General features: G+C 51.0%; 1 protein-coding gene across 6 annotated transcripts; it reads right to left on the minus strand.

Moving 5' to 3' along the window:
• Window positions 1-47: 47 nt before the first annotated feature.
• CAPG (capping actin protein, gelsolin like) lies at window positions 48-14,335 on the minus strand. Of its 6 annotated transcripts, none has more exons than XM_029937709.1 (10): window positions 14,266-14,335; window positions 5,768-5,803; window positions 5,419-5,591; window positions 5,164-5,318; window positions 4,790-4,957; window positions 3,454-3,603; window positions 3,020-3,112; window positions 2,456-2,588; window positions 711-799; window positions 48-226 (listed from the first exon to the last, which is right to left on the minus strand). In XM_029937709.1, the coding sequence occupies exons 2-10, from the start codon at window positions 5,788-5,790 to the stop codon at window positions 161-163; spliced, it is 1,050 nt and encodes a 349-aa protein (XP_029793569.1). In that variant the 5' UTR covers window positions 5,791-5,803; window positions 14,266-14,335; the 3' UTR covers window positions 48-160. The 6 variants fall into 6 exon arrangements, with proteins under 6 accessions (XP_029793569.1, XP_029793570.1, XP_029793571.1 ...); XM_029937710.1 differs by lacking the exon at window positions 14,266-14,335 and adding an exon at window positions 14,021-14,080; XM_029937711.1 differs by lacking the exon at window positions 14,266-14,335 and adding an exon at window positions 13,853-13,978.
• Between the last annotated feature and the right edge of the window lie 236 nt (window positions 14,336-14,571).

A 14,571-nucleotide genomic window follows, 5' to 3' on the forward strand; every position in this document is an offset into this window, starting at 1 on the left:
TGGGTAAGCCCTGGTGGATGGGTGGGGAGTGATAATCAGCTGAGAACTGGGGAAGCACTTGTCTCCTTTATTGAACATCCTCGGGGGCACCTCAGCACTGACCAGGCAGCCAGAGCAGGAGAAAGCAGGCAGGAGGCCGGGGGCCAGGAGACGCCCACCCTCATTTCCAGTCCTTGAAGAACTGCTTGAAGATGGGACTCTCGCGGCCCTGGGGCAGAATCTCCACCTGCAGGAAGAATGGGGGAGAAGTGTAGTCCACAAGGTTCCACCCCGGCCTTTACCAGGCAAGGCCAGAGCCACGGAGGAGGGCGCTGAGCCCTGGGCCTGAGTCCACATGGCTCTCCAGGCCAGGAGTGCTTCTCCGGATAAGCCAAGAGACAAGAAGATGAGGGGGACATGAGCTGAGAAAACTGAGTGCTTCAAGAGCTTGTGTGCATAGTTTGATAGATGCACTGGTCACAGATGACCCTTCTCACCTCCTCTCCGAAGGCCTCGTGGAGCCACCATGCTGCCGAAACAAGGGCAGCACGAGCCAGAGACAGTGGCCCCGATGAGACACACAAGCCCTCCAAAGGCCCACCTGGCTCTGGGCTGCCAGGGAGGTGCTGGCAACATCCTCTTGCTGTTAAGTGTTGAAGTAGATTAAGAGGGGCAAGAGGCCACAAGAAGAGCCCTAGGAGGAGGAGTTGGGGCCCAAGGCGTCTCCTCACCTGAGTGTTGGGGGCATAGCGCATGCGAGAGATGAAGTCCTCTGCCACCCGGAGAGCTGCCTGCCGCTCCTTCTCATTAGCTTTCCGCCCTGGATCAATAGGAAGGGGATTTTTTTTTTTTTAAGAATGGGGACTCTCTCTAGTCCACATCCCATTTTCAAGGCAATTTAAGGGGAGGTCCAGAGAATAGCTGGTCATGTTTTAAATAAACAGAGTAGGAGGTTGCAAGACGCTGAGGAGGTCTTTGGAGGTGTGAGGTCAACCCCTTGAGACTTCTCTCAACCCAGCAGCTCCAAGTGACATGAAACTGCACCTTGTGCCTCCTCTAATCAAAACCTTCTGCTCGGCCCAGGGGCTCACGGATATTCAGAGGGAACTAGTGTTCCCCGTGGCATGAGACTCTAAATCTAGAGCCCTGCCCCAGGACACCTCACCTCTGGAGCCTGTCAACCGTACCGTTGACAAGTATCAACAAGTATCAAGCCTTTTGTTTAAAACCAAATAGGACAAAAGGGTGTGATTTATTATTACAATCTTACTCCCATAACTCCCATAATGCCAGACAGCCGACATCGGCCTAATGGACGTCAGCCTAATGGGTACGTAGTCCCCCGAAGACCTTATAAAAAGGAAGGAAGACCATCCAATTACCATTCTCTCCTGCAGCCAGTCCCTTTAATGCAAGCTATAATCCAGCTTAAGGCAAGATACTTTTCTTCGCTCCCAACTTTCTTGTTTGGTTGGTTCGTTTTTATCTTCTCCAGTTTCCCCTTCCAGAATGGTTCAGTTCTTTGCTTGGGGTTAAATTCCCTTCTGGGCATCTGGGAAACTCTCATGCTTGGAATTGGTCCCATGGGAAAGGTGCCCCGTGGCAGCCCCAATCTCCACTGAGCCCCACCCAGCTTGGAGAAAGCCGCCATGCCTTTGGCCAAAGGCCTTTGGCCAAAGGCATGGCGGCAGTACCACTGGCTAGTGGCAGCGATCCTTAGAACACCTCATCCTTCCCCAAGTTCCTAACCAGACCAGGGCCGGGGGGTTTCTCTTGGCTTCGGATGCCCCCACAAATACCTACTGAGCAAATGCTACTTAGTCACGACACTACAGATGATATGGTTCCTGCTTTCGGGGAAATTTATAATCTGGTCAGGGAGGTAAGACACACTCAAGAAAAGACAGGCATGGAGAAGGCCTCCAGAGTCCCTCTGATGCTCCGAGCTTTGTTTCAACATTTTGAGTTAAACCAAGCGGACAAGTTTACACACAGCAGTGTTTCTATCTCCAGCCAATACAATCTCTTGGAAAAACAAGTTCTACTAGTTCATTACCCAGCGCATAAAGTGGGATTTAATTTACCTAAAATTTTTCTCTCACACCCCACAGGCAGAATGGTAAGACTGAAGTCCCAGCAGCCCTGAAGGCCTAGAGTGTGCTAGGACAGTGGTCCTCAAAATGTGCTCCTGGACCAGCACCCAGGCCTGGGAACCAGTTAGACATCCAAACTCGGGGGTGGGGGAGGAATGTACTTCTCTGTTTTCAGAGGCTCTCCAATGATTCTAAAGCATGCTTAAGTTTCAGAACCATTGCCTGGAATTTAGGGGGGCCAAGAACAGCACAGAGAAAGCCCTCAGTGGCTCCCTAGAGCTGTTTTTGAAAGCAGTCAGGCAGGCCGAGCCCTCCAATGGGAAGAGTGCCCAGCTCAGAGCAGCTGGCATGGTCTCAGACTAGCATGGAGAAGCCACACGTACCCTTCCAGATGTAGATCTTGCCACAAAGCCCATTGTCCAGCACGAAGCAGTCATCAGATAGCAGCAGCTCGAGGGCAAAGGGACTGGAGTCGGCCACCTTGGTCAGGTTCATCTGTCCAGTGGCGTCGGAGACCTGGGGGAGGGTGGGCAGTGCCAGATCCCACCCCCTGCCCCCACCACAGAGACCTAACCTCCAGCCCTACACCACGGCCCCAGCCCGAGGAGACAGGGCAGGCAGCAGGCACCCTAGCCCTCACATCACCCTCCATCACTGCAGCACCGAGGCCCTGGATCCACCTGCAAGTTAGGTGGATTCCAAATTACAAATGAATGCAAAGAATCCAACGAAATAAAGCTCAGCATTGGCTTCACACCTCCTTCTCTCACAGTGGGCCACCAGTGGCACTTACCTCCTCAGGAGGACTGGACATCTGTCCATTTCCCATCCTCCCCTCACGCCAGCCCTAAATAACCCAGCGTGCCGCCTGGCTCAACCTTGCCAGGGCTTTCTCCTCTCCCTTCAGCAAGGCCTGCCTGGCCACAGCGCAGGCCCACAGTGCCCACCTTATACAGAGCTGCAGCCTGGGCATTTGTCCGGTCGGCTGTGAGGTCTTCCTCAGGGTTCCCCTCCTTCAGAGCAGGCTTGGGGCCCAGGACCTACAGGGGCCAGGGCAGGTCAGGTTTCCAGGGATTCCTGGGCACCTGCCCCAGAGCTGCCCAACCCACCATGCCGAAGGCCACCACCTTTGGCAAGGGACAAACTGCGTCCTGCACAAGGGCATCCAGCAGAGATGAGGGCTGGGTCCAGCCCAGCCCACCTGCCAGGCCACTGGACCATCCACCCAGGGGGATGCTTTATCTGGGTCACACGAAGGCACCAGTGAGCTACCCACAGCCCTGAGCCCCGGACCACCCACCTGCACCCCTGCCATCTTTCATCCTTCACTGACCACCCTCACCCCAATTTCTCCCGGCTGCCCACCCTAATGCCCCCCAACCTGGATCATCTCAGCAGGCTCTTCCCCATCAGTGATAATCTCCACCTGGGCCTTGCCCTGTCGCTCGCTGTCCCTGATGGCCAGGGCCAGGTCCCGTGCTTTGTTGCGCTCCAGGATGTTGGATTTCCCACCACACCAGGCGAAGATGTTCTGGAGGGAAGTAGAGAGGCTCAGCTGCCTACATCCATCCTCTTGACTGGATGGGGGCGGGGCAGGGGGAAGGATGATGGGCAGCGGTGGGGGGGTGGGTTCTGATGAACTGCCCCCTGAGGCAAGACCATCCAATACACAACATTTTTTGCAAGAGTATTTATCTGCCCAGCCCCTAGTCCCTCCTGATTTATGTTTCTCCACTTTGCTTATCCGCATATACTTAAAGGGCTTTATCTTATTTGTAATCTAGCTCCCCTGGTTAGAAAGTAAGCTTCCTGAGGGCATGGGTGTTTTATTTTGTTCACCGCTGCATGCCCAGTACTAAAACAGAGACTGGCATGTATTTAGGCACAAAATAAGTACTGAATGAATGAATGAGTGAATGGGTGAATGGGTGAATGGGTGAATGGGTGAGCCCAGTTTTCTCACACTGCTACATGCACCTTACTGAGCTGGTCCCCTTCCTCTAACTCAGTGCTCCCAACCTTCCTTCCAAACTGCTTCTGGGTTGGCTTCCTGCCTCAGACCTTCAGCACAAGATGTGGTCCCGACTCCTCAGTCTCCTGACCTAGGTCTCAGGCAACTTAACAAGTTTTGCTCCCATGGCTCCTGTCCCCAGTCGGGCTCCCAGTCAAGCTAGCCCCTTCCCTGCTCTCAGCATGAATGTCTGCACCTTCCGCCACCTCAATGCCTCAGCCTCGTATTTCCGCCTCCATAAAGGTCTACTCAAGCGGCACCTTCCTGGGACAAGGGCTTCAGCTCAGTCTAGAGGGACCTCACCCTGCCCCAAGACCCCTCAGCACATGCCCCTGCCTCTCTCAGAGCCCTCATCACATCTTTCCGTGCGTTACAGCAAGTGACAGGCCTGTCTTGGCTGCCTCCCCAGGGCAGGCAATTCGTGGTCCTTGAACAGGCTCAGGATGGGCATAGCAGACTCACAGAGTGAACAAAATTACCGACCGGTCTGGCTGGAAGCTAACCAGAGCTACAAAGGCTCCATAAGAAGAGAGTTAAGTTCCAGTGTTAGACACTGTGGTTGGTTGGCAGAGGGAGGTTTCTGTCCTTGTGAACATAAGGTGCTTGCTAATGGCTGGAGCGGCTTCTCCCCCCTCCCCACCCTCCTGCCCCTGGCCCCTTGCAAAAGGAGTGCGGATACAGTGCTCAGCCCACCCTGCCTGCACACCTGGCCCAGGTCCAGGATGAAGCAGTCCCCGGTGTTGAAGCTGTCCCAGCTCAGCGGCCGCTCGGTGGCACGGATGTTCTTCTTCCCCTTCACCTGGTACAGTTTCTTGATGGCAGCTGGAGCGGCCCCTGGAGAGGTCTTGTGAAACGCTGACTCCACTCCACCTTCCTGCAGCCCAGAAGGGATGACCTGAGAGCGCGGACAGGAGGCCCGCAGCCCACCACACCCAGCCTCGGCGGGAGGTGGGCAGTTAGATGGGGAGGACGCAGCCCGGAGGGTGCCTGGGCCTTTTTTGCAGAGTGAGAACTGACCGGAAGGAGGAGGGGCTCTGAGAGGAGCCACAGGGTAAGGGTGCTGGGGAGGCGGGCTCTGACCTGGTACTTGAGGCCACGCGGGAAGTAGCTCATGAAGAGGTCGGACTCGTTGCCCTGCACCTCTCGGTGCTGCACGGGCCGCTCCCCGAGCAGGGTGTTGAGATGCACGGCCAGCACGGCACAGGCCCCCTGCTCATCCCGGGATGACTGCTGGCCTGGGGTGGGTGGGAGGTGGCAGGGCCAGGCCCATGAGACCCCTGCGGCCCCCGTCTCCAGCCCAGGCCACACCCCCAACTCGTCCCCCAGCTGCCTGACCTATCCACAGGTGCAGGTGGGACAGCTCCTCCGGGCCATTGTGCAGCACTAGGTAGGAATCCCCGGAGAAGAAGACGCCTTGGTTCTCACGCGCCACCGGTACTGGCTTCAACTTCTCCACCCGCCATACGTGCAGGCCGGGATCCTGCACCGACGCTGGGAATGGAGAACCGCTGCAGGAGGGAAGCGGGTTGGCGGTGCCGGCCAGGGCCCGTGAGGAGTGGACCCAAGCAGAGAGAGCTGGGCAGACCTGGCGGGCCCAGGGGCTGCGGGGTGGGGGTGAGGGGAGCCTTGAGGAGCCAGCCCGTGGGGGTGAAGCAGGGGTGTGAGGGGAGGGGGCCCAGCCTACCTCTGGGGGAGGTGTGTATACATGCTGTTTCCAGTTCTGAAAAGACAGAAGACGCCATTATGATCACAAATGTTATGATAACCGCCCTTCACATTGGTCTGGGGAGCCCTGCCAGGTGTCACATACAGGTGTATACATGAACTACTTCATCTGCAATAGCCCAAGAGGAGATTACCCTGGCTCCATTATGCAGGCAGAAAAACTGAAGCTTAGAAGTCTGAAGGCCAAAGTCACAAAGCTTATGAATGAATGGCTAGTGAAAACTAGGTCTCTGGTGCACCTGTGTGGCGCAGTCGGTTGAGCATCTGATTCTTGATTTCGGCTCAGGTCAGGATCCCAAGGTCATGGGATTGAGCCCTGCGTTAAACTCTGCATGGAACATGGAGTCGGCTTAGGATTCTATCTCTCAATTTCTCTCTCTCTCTCTCTGCCCTTCTCCCCTGCTCATGCGCTTACACTCTCTTTTTCTCTCTCTTTAAAAAATAAAAACAAAAACCTAGATCTCTGACTCCTGGGCCAACCGGCCAGTGTTTTCCCCTTGCTGTGAATTCTCAGCCATTTCTCTCTTCTGCATTCAGCCCTAACCCTGGGTGTTGCAGGAGGTGACATACAGCTCTCTAAGCAATATTAGAAAAGTCCAAAACCCATAACTTAACTTTTCACCATAGAAACACCAAAGAAGGAAAAACAAATTAAACCCCAAATAATCAGAAGACAGTAAATAATAAAAGTAAGAGCAGAAATTAATAGAAATTAAAAAATAGAGTCAAAGAAGCCAGCTTTTGAAAAAAATCAATAAAATTGATCAACCTTTAGACAAACAATGAAAAAGACATAAATTTACAATTTGTAAATAAGAGAGATGACTCACTGCAGGTTCTACAAATATTAAAAGAATAAACAGAATATTACAAAAACTTACACCAATATATTCAACAACATATATGAAATGGGCAAATTCCTTGAAGGATCCAAATTATGAAATTTCACTAATGAAAAAAATAGAAGACCTGAATAGTTCTAAAATATATTAAAGAAGTTGCATTTGTACTTAAGCCACCCCTCCCTACAACCCCCCAATTCCAGTCCTGGTACATTCTACCAAAAATTTAAGGAAGACATAATACCAATTCTACACAAACTTTTGCAGAAAATAGGAGAGAATACTTCCCAAATCATCCTATGCCACCAGCATTATCCTGATATAACAAATCAGATAAAATATATTATAAAAGAAAAAAAACTAGACCAACATCCTTCATGAACATAGACATAAAAAATATTAACAAAATTTTAGCTTATGGTGGCACCTGGGTGGCTCAGTTGGTGAAAGTGGCCAACTTTGGCCCAGGTCATGATCTCACGATTCGTGAGTTCGATCCCCACATCAGGCTCTGTGATAACAGCTCGGAGCTTCGAGCCTGCTTCAGAGTCTGTGTCTCCCTCTCTGCCCCGCCCCCGCACTCGCTGTCTCTCGCTGTCTCTCTCTATGAAAAATAAACACTAAAAATTTACCAAAAAATTTTAGCATATGGAATTCAATAATATATAAAAAGTATAACATACCATGACTAAATGGGTTTTATCCCCAGAATGCAAAGTGGTTTAACGTCTGGAAATCAAGGGTGAGCCTGAGTGGCTCAGTCAGTTAAGCATCCGACTTTGGCTGGGGTCATGATCCCGTCTACACTGGTGGTGTGGAGCCTGCTTGGGATTCTCTCCCTTCCTCTCTCTCTGCCTTTTCCCCACATGCTTGCTCGCTCTCTCTCTCTCTCTCTCAAAATAAATACATAAACTTAAAGTTTTGTTTAAATGTTTAAAAAATAATAAAATTAAGTATAATTTTTAAAAATCTGAAAATCAATATTATTTACCTTATTAATTATATATTAAAAACTCTAAAAATATGATATATAAAGGAAGCCATTTTAGATTTCTTTATTTCTTTTTAATGTCTATTTATTTATTTTGAGAGAGAGACACAAAGAGAGCTCATAATCAGGGGAGGGTCAGAGAGAGAGGGAGAGAAAGAATCCCAAGAGGCTCCACACTCAGCACAGAGCCAGCCTGAACCCATAAAACCGTGAGATCATGACCTGAACTGAAAACAAGAGTTAGATACTTAACTGACTGAGCCACTCAGGCACCCCGGAACTCTGAGTTTTAATGTGAAGAAATGAAGGAAGTAGAATTGGGTGATATCTTAAGGACAAGAGGGCCTCCTTTATTTATTTTTTATTTTTTTAATGTTTATTTATTTGGGAGGGGGAGAGGCAGAGAGAGAGGGAGACACAGATTCTGAAGCAGACTCAGCACAGAGCCTGACGCGGGACTCAAACCCACAGATCACAAGGTAATGACCTGAGCTACAGTTGCACGCTAAACCAACGGAGCCACCCAGGTGCCCCAAGATGGTTTTTCCTTTAGGCTGCTCATTAACAAGGCAAGTGTACAGTGTATGGGTGGACTGTAAGTCAGGCTTTTGGGTTTTGTTTTGTTTGTTTGCCTTTTTTTTTAACGTCAAGTTTTTATTTAAGTATTGGTTAACATATGGCAAAATTGATTTCAGGAGTAGAATTTAATGATTCATCACTCACAGAGAACATCCAACCCTCATCACAAGTACCCTCCTTAATACCAATTACCCATTTAGCCCATCCCTCTGCCCCACCTCCCCTCAGCAACCCAAGGTTTGTTCTCTATAGTTAAGAATCTCTTGGGGCACCTGGGTGGCTCAGTGGGTTAAGCCTCCGGCTTCGGCTCAGGTCAGATCTCACGTTCGTGGGTTCGAGCCCCGCGTCGGGCTCTGTGCTGATGGCTAGCTCAGAGCCTAGAGCCTGCTTCGAGTTCTGTGTCTTCTTCTCTCTCTGCCCCTCCCCACCTCATGCTCTGTCTCTCTCTGTATAAAAAATAAATAAAAAATAAAAAAAAGAGTCTCTTCTCTCTCTCTCTCTCCCCCTCCCCTTCCTTTATGTTCATCTGTTTTGTTTCTTAAATTCTACATATGAGTGAAATCATATATTTGTCTTTCTCTGACTGACTTATTTCACTTACAGGTTTTTGGTTTAAACAAAGTTTATGTACAGTCGTGCTGATTTCGAAAGAAATCTGGAGGCACATGGGTGGTTGAGTTGGTCACTCAACCGACTGAGTCTGTCTCCCTCTCTCTCTCTGCCCCTCCCCCACTCACAGTCTCTGTCTCTCCCAAAATAAATAAATAAACTTAAAAAAAAAAAGAATTATCTAAAAAAACTCATGGTTCCTGCGTATATGGTAATCTATAATCTCGAGCTTTTGCAAGATATAGAAAAGTACAGAATCCTGTAAAAACTGTTCATTCTCTGGAGCACTTTCTTCCTCGTGAAGAGTGTCTCCCGGGTCGCTGTCCTAACTTGGGCTCAAATAAAATTCCTTCTTTTAGAGATTCTAAAAAGTTTGTTCAGTTTGTATTGACAACATATCCATCCATATCTATGTATGAATATGTATATACATATATATGGATAAATGTGTATGTTGATTGGCAATGTATGTGTGCGTGTGTATATAACCATCACAATAGATTCAGAAAAAGCATTTACCAAAATTCTACATCCATTGCTGACTAAAAAACCAAGACAAAATAAAACCAAAAAACTTTCACCAAACCAGGAATAAAAGGAACTTCCTCAATCTGATAAAAGGCAAAAAGAACCACAGAAACACAAAATCCCTAACATTTTGTTCAGTTCCTTCCCTAATTCTCAACTCTTCTTGGGGAATCCCATACATTCCCAGGCATCAACTGTCCCTTCTCTGTGCCCAGCTTCCCTCAAATGCCTCTGCAGGGGCCAAGTGCAGGTCACGCCAAAATGGGCCAATTTGGTATGAACCTTATTTTGAGTTAAAAGCAAACAAAACCCAACCAATTCAGGGAAAGTGGTTTATCTCCGCCTTATCTGCCTGATTATCCCAGAAAGAGAGCTCTTAACAGATTTTTTGTTAACTAAGAAACGTACCTACATAATAGGCTAACCTTTGTTTTCCAAGCATCTCCTTCCCCTTGCTGCTAAGGGTCTCTCTCCCCTTTGTATCCTCCAACTCCGCCCCTCTCCTTAGCTTCTGGGAGTCGTGTTGCTCCCCTGTGTTTGGAATTTCCGTTATCGGTGTGGATTCCCCATATGTATACTATTCAATGTGATTTTCTGCTGTTACTCTGTCTCATATCAATATGATTCTAAATTCAGCTAGAAGGACCTTGAGGGACAGAGGAAATTTTTCTTCCCCAACCCCTCAAACATCATGTTTATTCTATATGCTCAATGAGAGCAACTTTTTTTGGACAACTTACCCGGGGGGATGGGGGGGGGAATGGTAAAGTCAAACATTTAATATATATCCATAGATATATATCTATGTGTGTGTATATATGTGTATATATATGTGTGTGTGTGTGTGTGTGTGTGTGTATTTAATTCAGCAAATGCAGTAACTACAGCTCCACTGTCTCTTTCCTATATTCCCATTACTAGAGTTTCTCTTTTTTTCCTCTTTTTTGGCTTAAAATACACAGCCCACATGACCAACCACTGCAACACCATTCACGCTGTGCACATAAACAGCATTTTTTAAGGTGAGCCTCTGTGACCAGGGCTGGGGCGGGGGGGTGGATTTCCAGCACTGGCACCATAGGGAGATTTTTAGGGCCTGAGGGAGAAGGAAGGGCCAAGAACCCTCTTTAGGGGATGGGGGGGAGGGGGCGGGGAGAGCAGAGGGTGTTGGGTCTGAGTAGAAAAGAGCAGAAACAGGAGCATTGGTAATGAATGTAAAATGCCTCGTGAATCACTTCTTTTCCATCCCTAGCTAACAACATTGCTGGAGGCAGTTTTCAGAGCCGCACTTTCCCAAAGCAGGAGGCAGTGAGGGGGAAGCTTGGGGGAGGAAAACTTTCATGTTTTTCCATTCCACAGAAGGTCACATGCTGTGCCCACATCCCCTGTAGCGGTGGCTCAGCCTGTGACTCAGGTCCGAAGTGTGAGGTGGCTGCCCCACGCCCAAGCCAGTGGAGAGAGCTTAGGAACAGGGGTGGTGTGAACAAGAGGGTCAACTGTTAGCTTTACTATTTTTCCTTCTGTGTTACTGATCTGAGAACTTGGGCCACAGCTCAAAAGCAGGCAGCCCCTCCCCCACCATCTTCCCCACTCCCTCGGGACTACCGCCTCCCAGAATCACTGCAGGGTTTTGATTTAAGGGGCTTGGCCACCTGCTACTTCATCACCCTGGCAGCCTGTTCAAATTACCTTGGCATCCTATAAAAAACACAGATGCGCCAGTTCCGGGCCTAAAGATTTTGATTCCACAGGTGTGGAGTGGGGCCTGTGCATCTGCATTTTGAACATATGTTCCAGGTGATTCTGTGCCTCCAGTTAACTATCCAGAAAGGTATCTCATACCTGCCACCGTATGTTAGAATCATCAAGCTCAAAAAACCCCCAATGTCCGGGCCACACACCAGACCAGTTAACATCAGACTCTCTGGGATTCAGCCTGGACATCGTGTTTAAGAAGTCCCAGGTCACTCAGGCGGGGCTGAACCTTCTGCTGTCCCACCGGATCCCTGCCCCTCAGCCTTTTGCTCCAGGCTCCCCCAGGTAAGGAGCCCCCTGACACCAGGCCTTCTCACTCCTCTCCCTTCCAGCCGCTCGGCCCAAGCCCGCAGCTCCTTGAGCTTCCTCAGTCCGCACATCCACCCTCACGTCCATCCACGCCACGCAGCCCTCCAGGCCCATACCAAACCCCAGCTGCCCGAGGAGCCTTCCAGGACATTTGGTAGCCGCGGCCTTCTCTGGGACTTCTCCGGGCCCCCTCACTCGGCAGCGTGTACCCCAGTCTCCACCTGCAGGTTGTCTTACAGCTTCACGCCACGCCCCAGCCACGCCCCAGCCACGCCCCAGCCGGAGGAGCACACTTGCCCGACCCTCCTGCATTCCTCAAGCCACCCACGACAGGCCCTATTCAATTCCCTGCACAGACTACCCTGGGAACTTGGCACTGGCAGAATGAGGACGTGAGGACGGTAGGAGCACAGAAATGAGGAAGAACAACCCACATCTCATGATCTAACTGGAGGGGACAGGGAAGCAAGGGAGCCATGACACCCAGTGGTCAATGACCCCTAGGTGGTCAATGTCACAGAATCACAGATGTCAGCATTAGAAGGAGCCTAAATGCTCTGCATCTACCTCCCAACACAGGCCCATACACACACAGTGCAGGAATCCCTTCTATGGCATCCTTCACCATCCTCCTCTTGAACACTTCTGGTGATGGGGAACTCACCACTTCACAAGGTAGCTTCTTCTATATATACCTCTTAGGTTAAGACCTTTGCTTCTTCTCACTCCCCAGAGTGCACTGAGTTATGGACCTGCCAGCCTCCCCAACTAGACTATAAATTTGGGCAGAGCCCGTATTTTGCTTCTCTAGCTGGAACCTGAAGGGGAGTAAAACATACCACTCCAAAATAAGCCTCTTTGGCCTGATAATTATATTTTAAACTGGCTGTTTTCCTTTCTTCTCTTAAACTATTTTTAAGAAGCAGCAGACGCAGGTGAAATTTTGAAAACCAAGTAGAAATTGCCCTATGTAATGTTTACATTTATAAGGAAATCTCCATCGGGGAGGGTATCTTTCCACTAGGTCAGGAAGGCAGACCGTGGGGCCCAGCCCTCACCTGCCCTCCCTCAGCCTCCCCGCCACTTTCACCTTCCTGCAGCTCTCCTTCCTCCCACTTCTGCTTTTCAGGCTCTGGGGCCTCCCTGGCCCACCCAGCTTCTCACTCACCCAAGGAGAAAGCAGCCATTTAAATCTGCATAACAATCTTGCCCTCGTTTACCTCGCCTTTCCCGGTCACCTCCCGTAACTGACCCCCGGCATCTTTTGTCTTTAGCAGAAGATGGTATTTAAGGTGGCAGCTTCATTTCAGGGACTTTTCCTGGGTCTCTCCCAAGCATTCAAGAGGTATACACGTTATTAAACTTTTGATTTTCTCCTGGTGATTTGTCTTATTTCAATATAATAGACCAGATAAAGTCCCTGGAAGGGAAGCAGAGAAAGATTTCCCGCTGCTACAAGCCGCACCCTGTGCCCAGCACCCTGCACCCTGCAGGCGCTCAAAGGGTGCGTCAGAGGCACAGGACCTGTAGGGCTCACTAGAGCAGCTGGAGCCCGAGAGAGAGGGTGGGGACTTCACAGGCTGTGACAGGCTTCGACAGGCAGAAAGCAGTGGCTGGGGAATCCAGTGAGAACGTCCAGGGGCCAGGGGTTGGGCAGGATGCACACGGAGCATCCCCAGCCCAGACTTAGGAAGGGACCTGCCTTTGAGGACACCCTGGGGGACCTGGAGGCGGGGGGTGGGGGGGTGAGGTGGGAGGGAGGTGTCTCTGTCAAGCAGATTTTTAAGGCAATGCTTGACAACTGTCAGAGAGACAGCCGTCCTCGGGTGCTCTCTCCGCCCTCCTCAGACGCTGACTCTGTTGATCCCTACAGGTCCCTTCACCTCGCAGTCTGTTTGCCCCTAGTTATGAAATGAAACAGCCCCTACCCCTCTCCCCAAGAAGGATGGAGGGCTGAGTGTCAACACTGGAAATGGCTGCAGGTCTTCCCAGCCTGGGGTAGGGGCATTTGGGAAGGGAGCTGGGTCCAGAGGCCTTGCCTGGGGACTCCTTGGCCAGTGCTCTTTCCCCTGACACCAAGTGGGATCCCTCCTCCACCTTCCCCTCCCTCCTTCACCCCGTTCCCCTACCCGAGGCAGACCACCAGACCCTAGCAGAAGTCTTGCTGAATTTGCAAAACAGCGGGCTATGCTACAGTTTGAATTCCAAGGCTTGGCCTGCTCTCCCCTTCTCCCAACCACTGCAGCCCACCAGTCTACCGTCAGGCCAGTCCTGTCTTAGGCACAGGTATCCTCAAATCTGGCAGGACGTCGGGCACCACCTCTCCCACCAGCCGGGACACGCCTGACCCAGAAGTTGTTTTTCTGTATCCTGAGCCCAACCCACTTTCCTCCAGGGCAGCCGTGGGGCTCCAGACAGACAATAAATGTACCTCGAGCCTGGCACAAAGCTGCCAGGGGGGCAGAAGTCCTGGACAAAGTGGCTTCCAGAAATGCAAGTCTCTGTTTCCAGACCCTGGTGGCCAGCCCTCACCCCCCAACAGGGTCCCAGCCAGCCAGTCCAGGCGCCAACTCTCCCTCAGGCACCTGGCCACGTTCACCTTTCCGCAGCTCTCCTTCCTCCCTCTTCTGCTTTTCTGGCTCTTCTGCTTCCCGCGCTGCCCCACCCTGCTCCTCACTTCCCGAGGTCCCCTTCCGGGCTGCCCCGCCCACCTGCTCCCGCCCCGGCCCTCCTGCCCAAACCCTGCAGACCCTTGTCCCCTCCCACTTGGGAGACAGTGCTGAGGGGCCGTCGGCCTGAGTCCAGGACCTGCAAGGAAAGCCCCAGGAAAACTAGCACACTCACCAGCCTCCGGCGGACGTGTGTGTCTCCTGGCCCCCGGCCTCTGTGGGTTGGTCACATTTCCTGGGTGGGGTCACTGCCTCTGCCGTGACTTTTTCCTCCTCCCCCAGACTTGTCTTCCTCCTTGCCCTGAATGCATTTGTTTGATTTTTTTTTTTTTAAGCTCACTAATGAGGAAGTGTCTGGGGTCTAGGAAACATTCTTTGCTGTGTCCTACAGACCAAATACCTCTGGAGTCTACCCTCGGTCATCTTGTTCACCAGATGTTTACTGACACACAGTCTGGGCACTGGGCTCTCTGAGGGTCAG

This window comes from Suricata suricatta, chromosome 4 (genome assembly GCF_006229205.1).
Source record: "Suricata suricatta isolate VVHF042 chromosome 4, meerkat_22Aug2017_6uvM2_HiC, whole genome shotgun sequence".
NCBI classification, from domain to species: Eukaryota; Metazoa; Chordata; class Mammalia; order Carnivora; family Herpestidae; genus Suricata; species Suricata suricatta.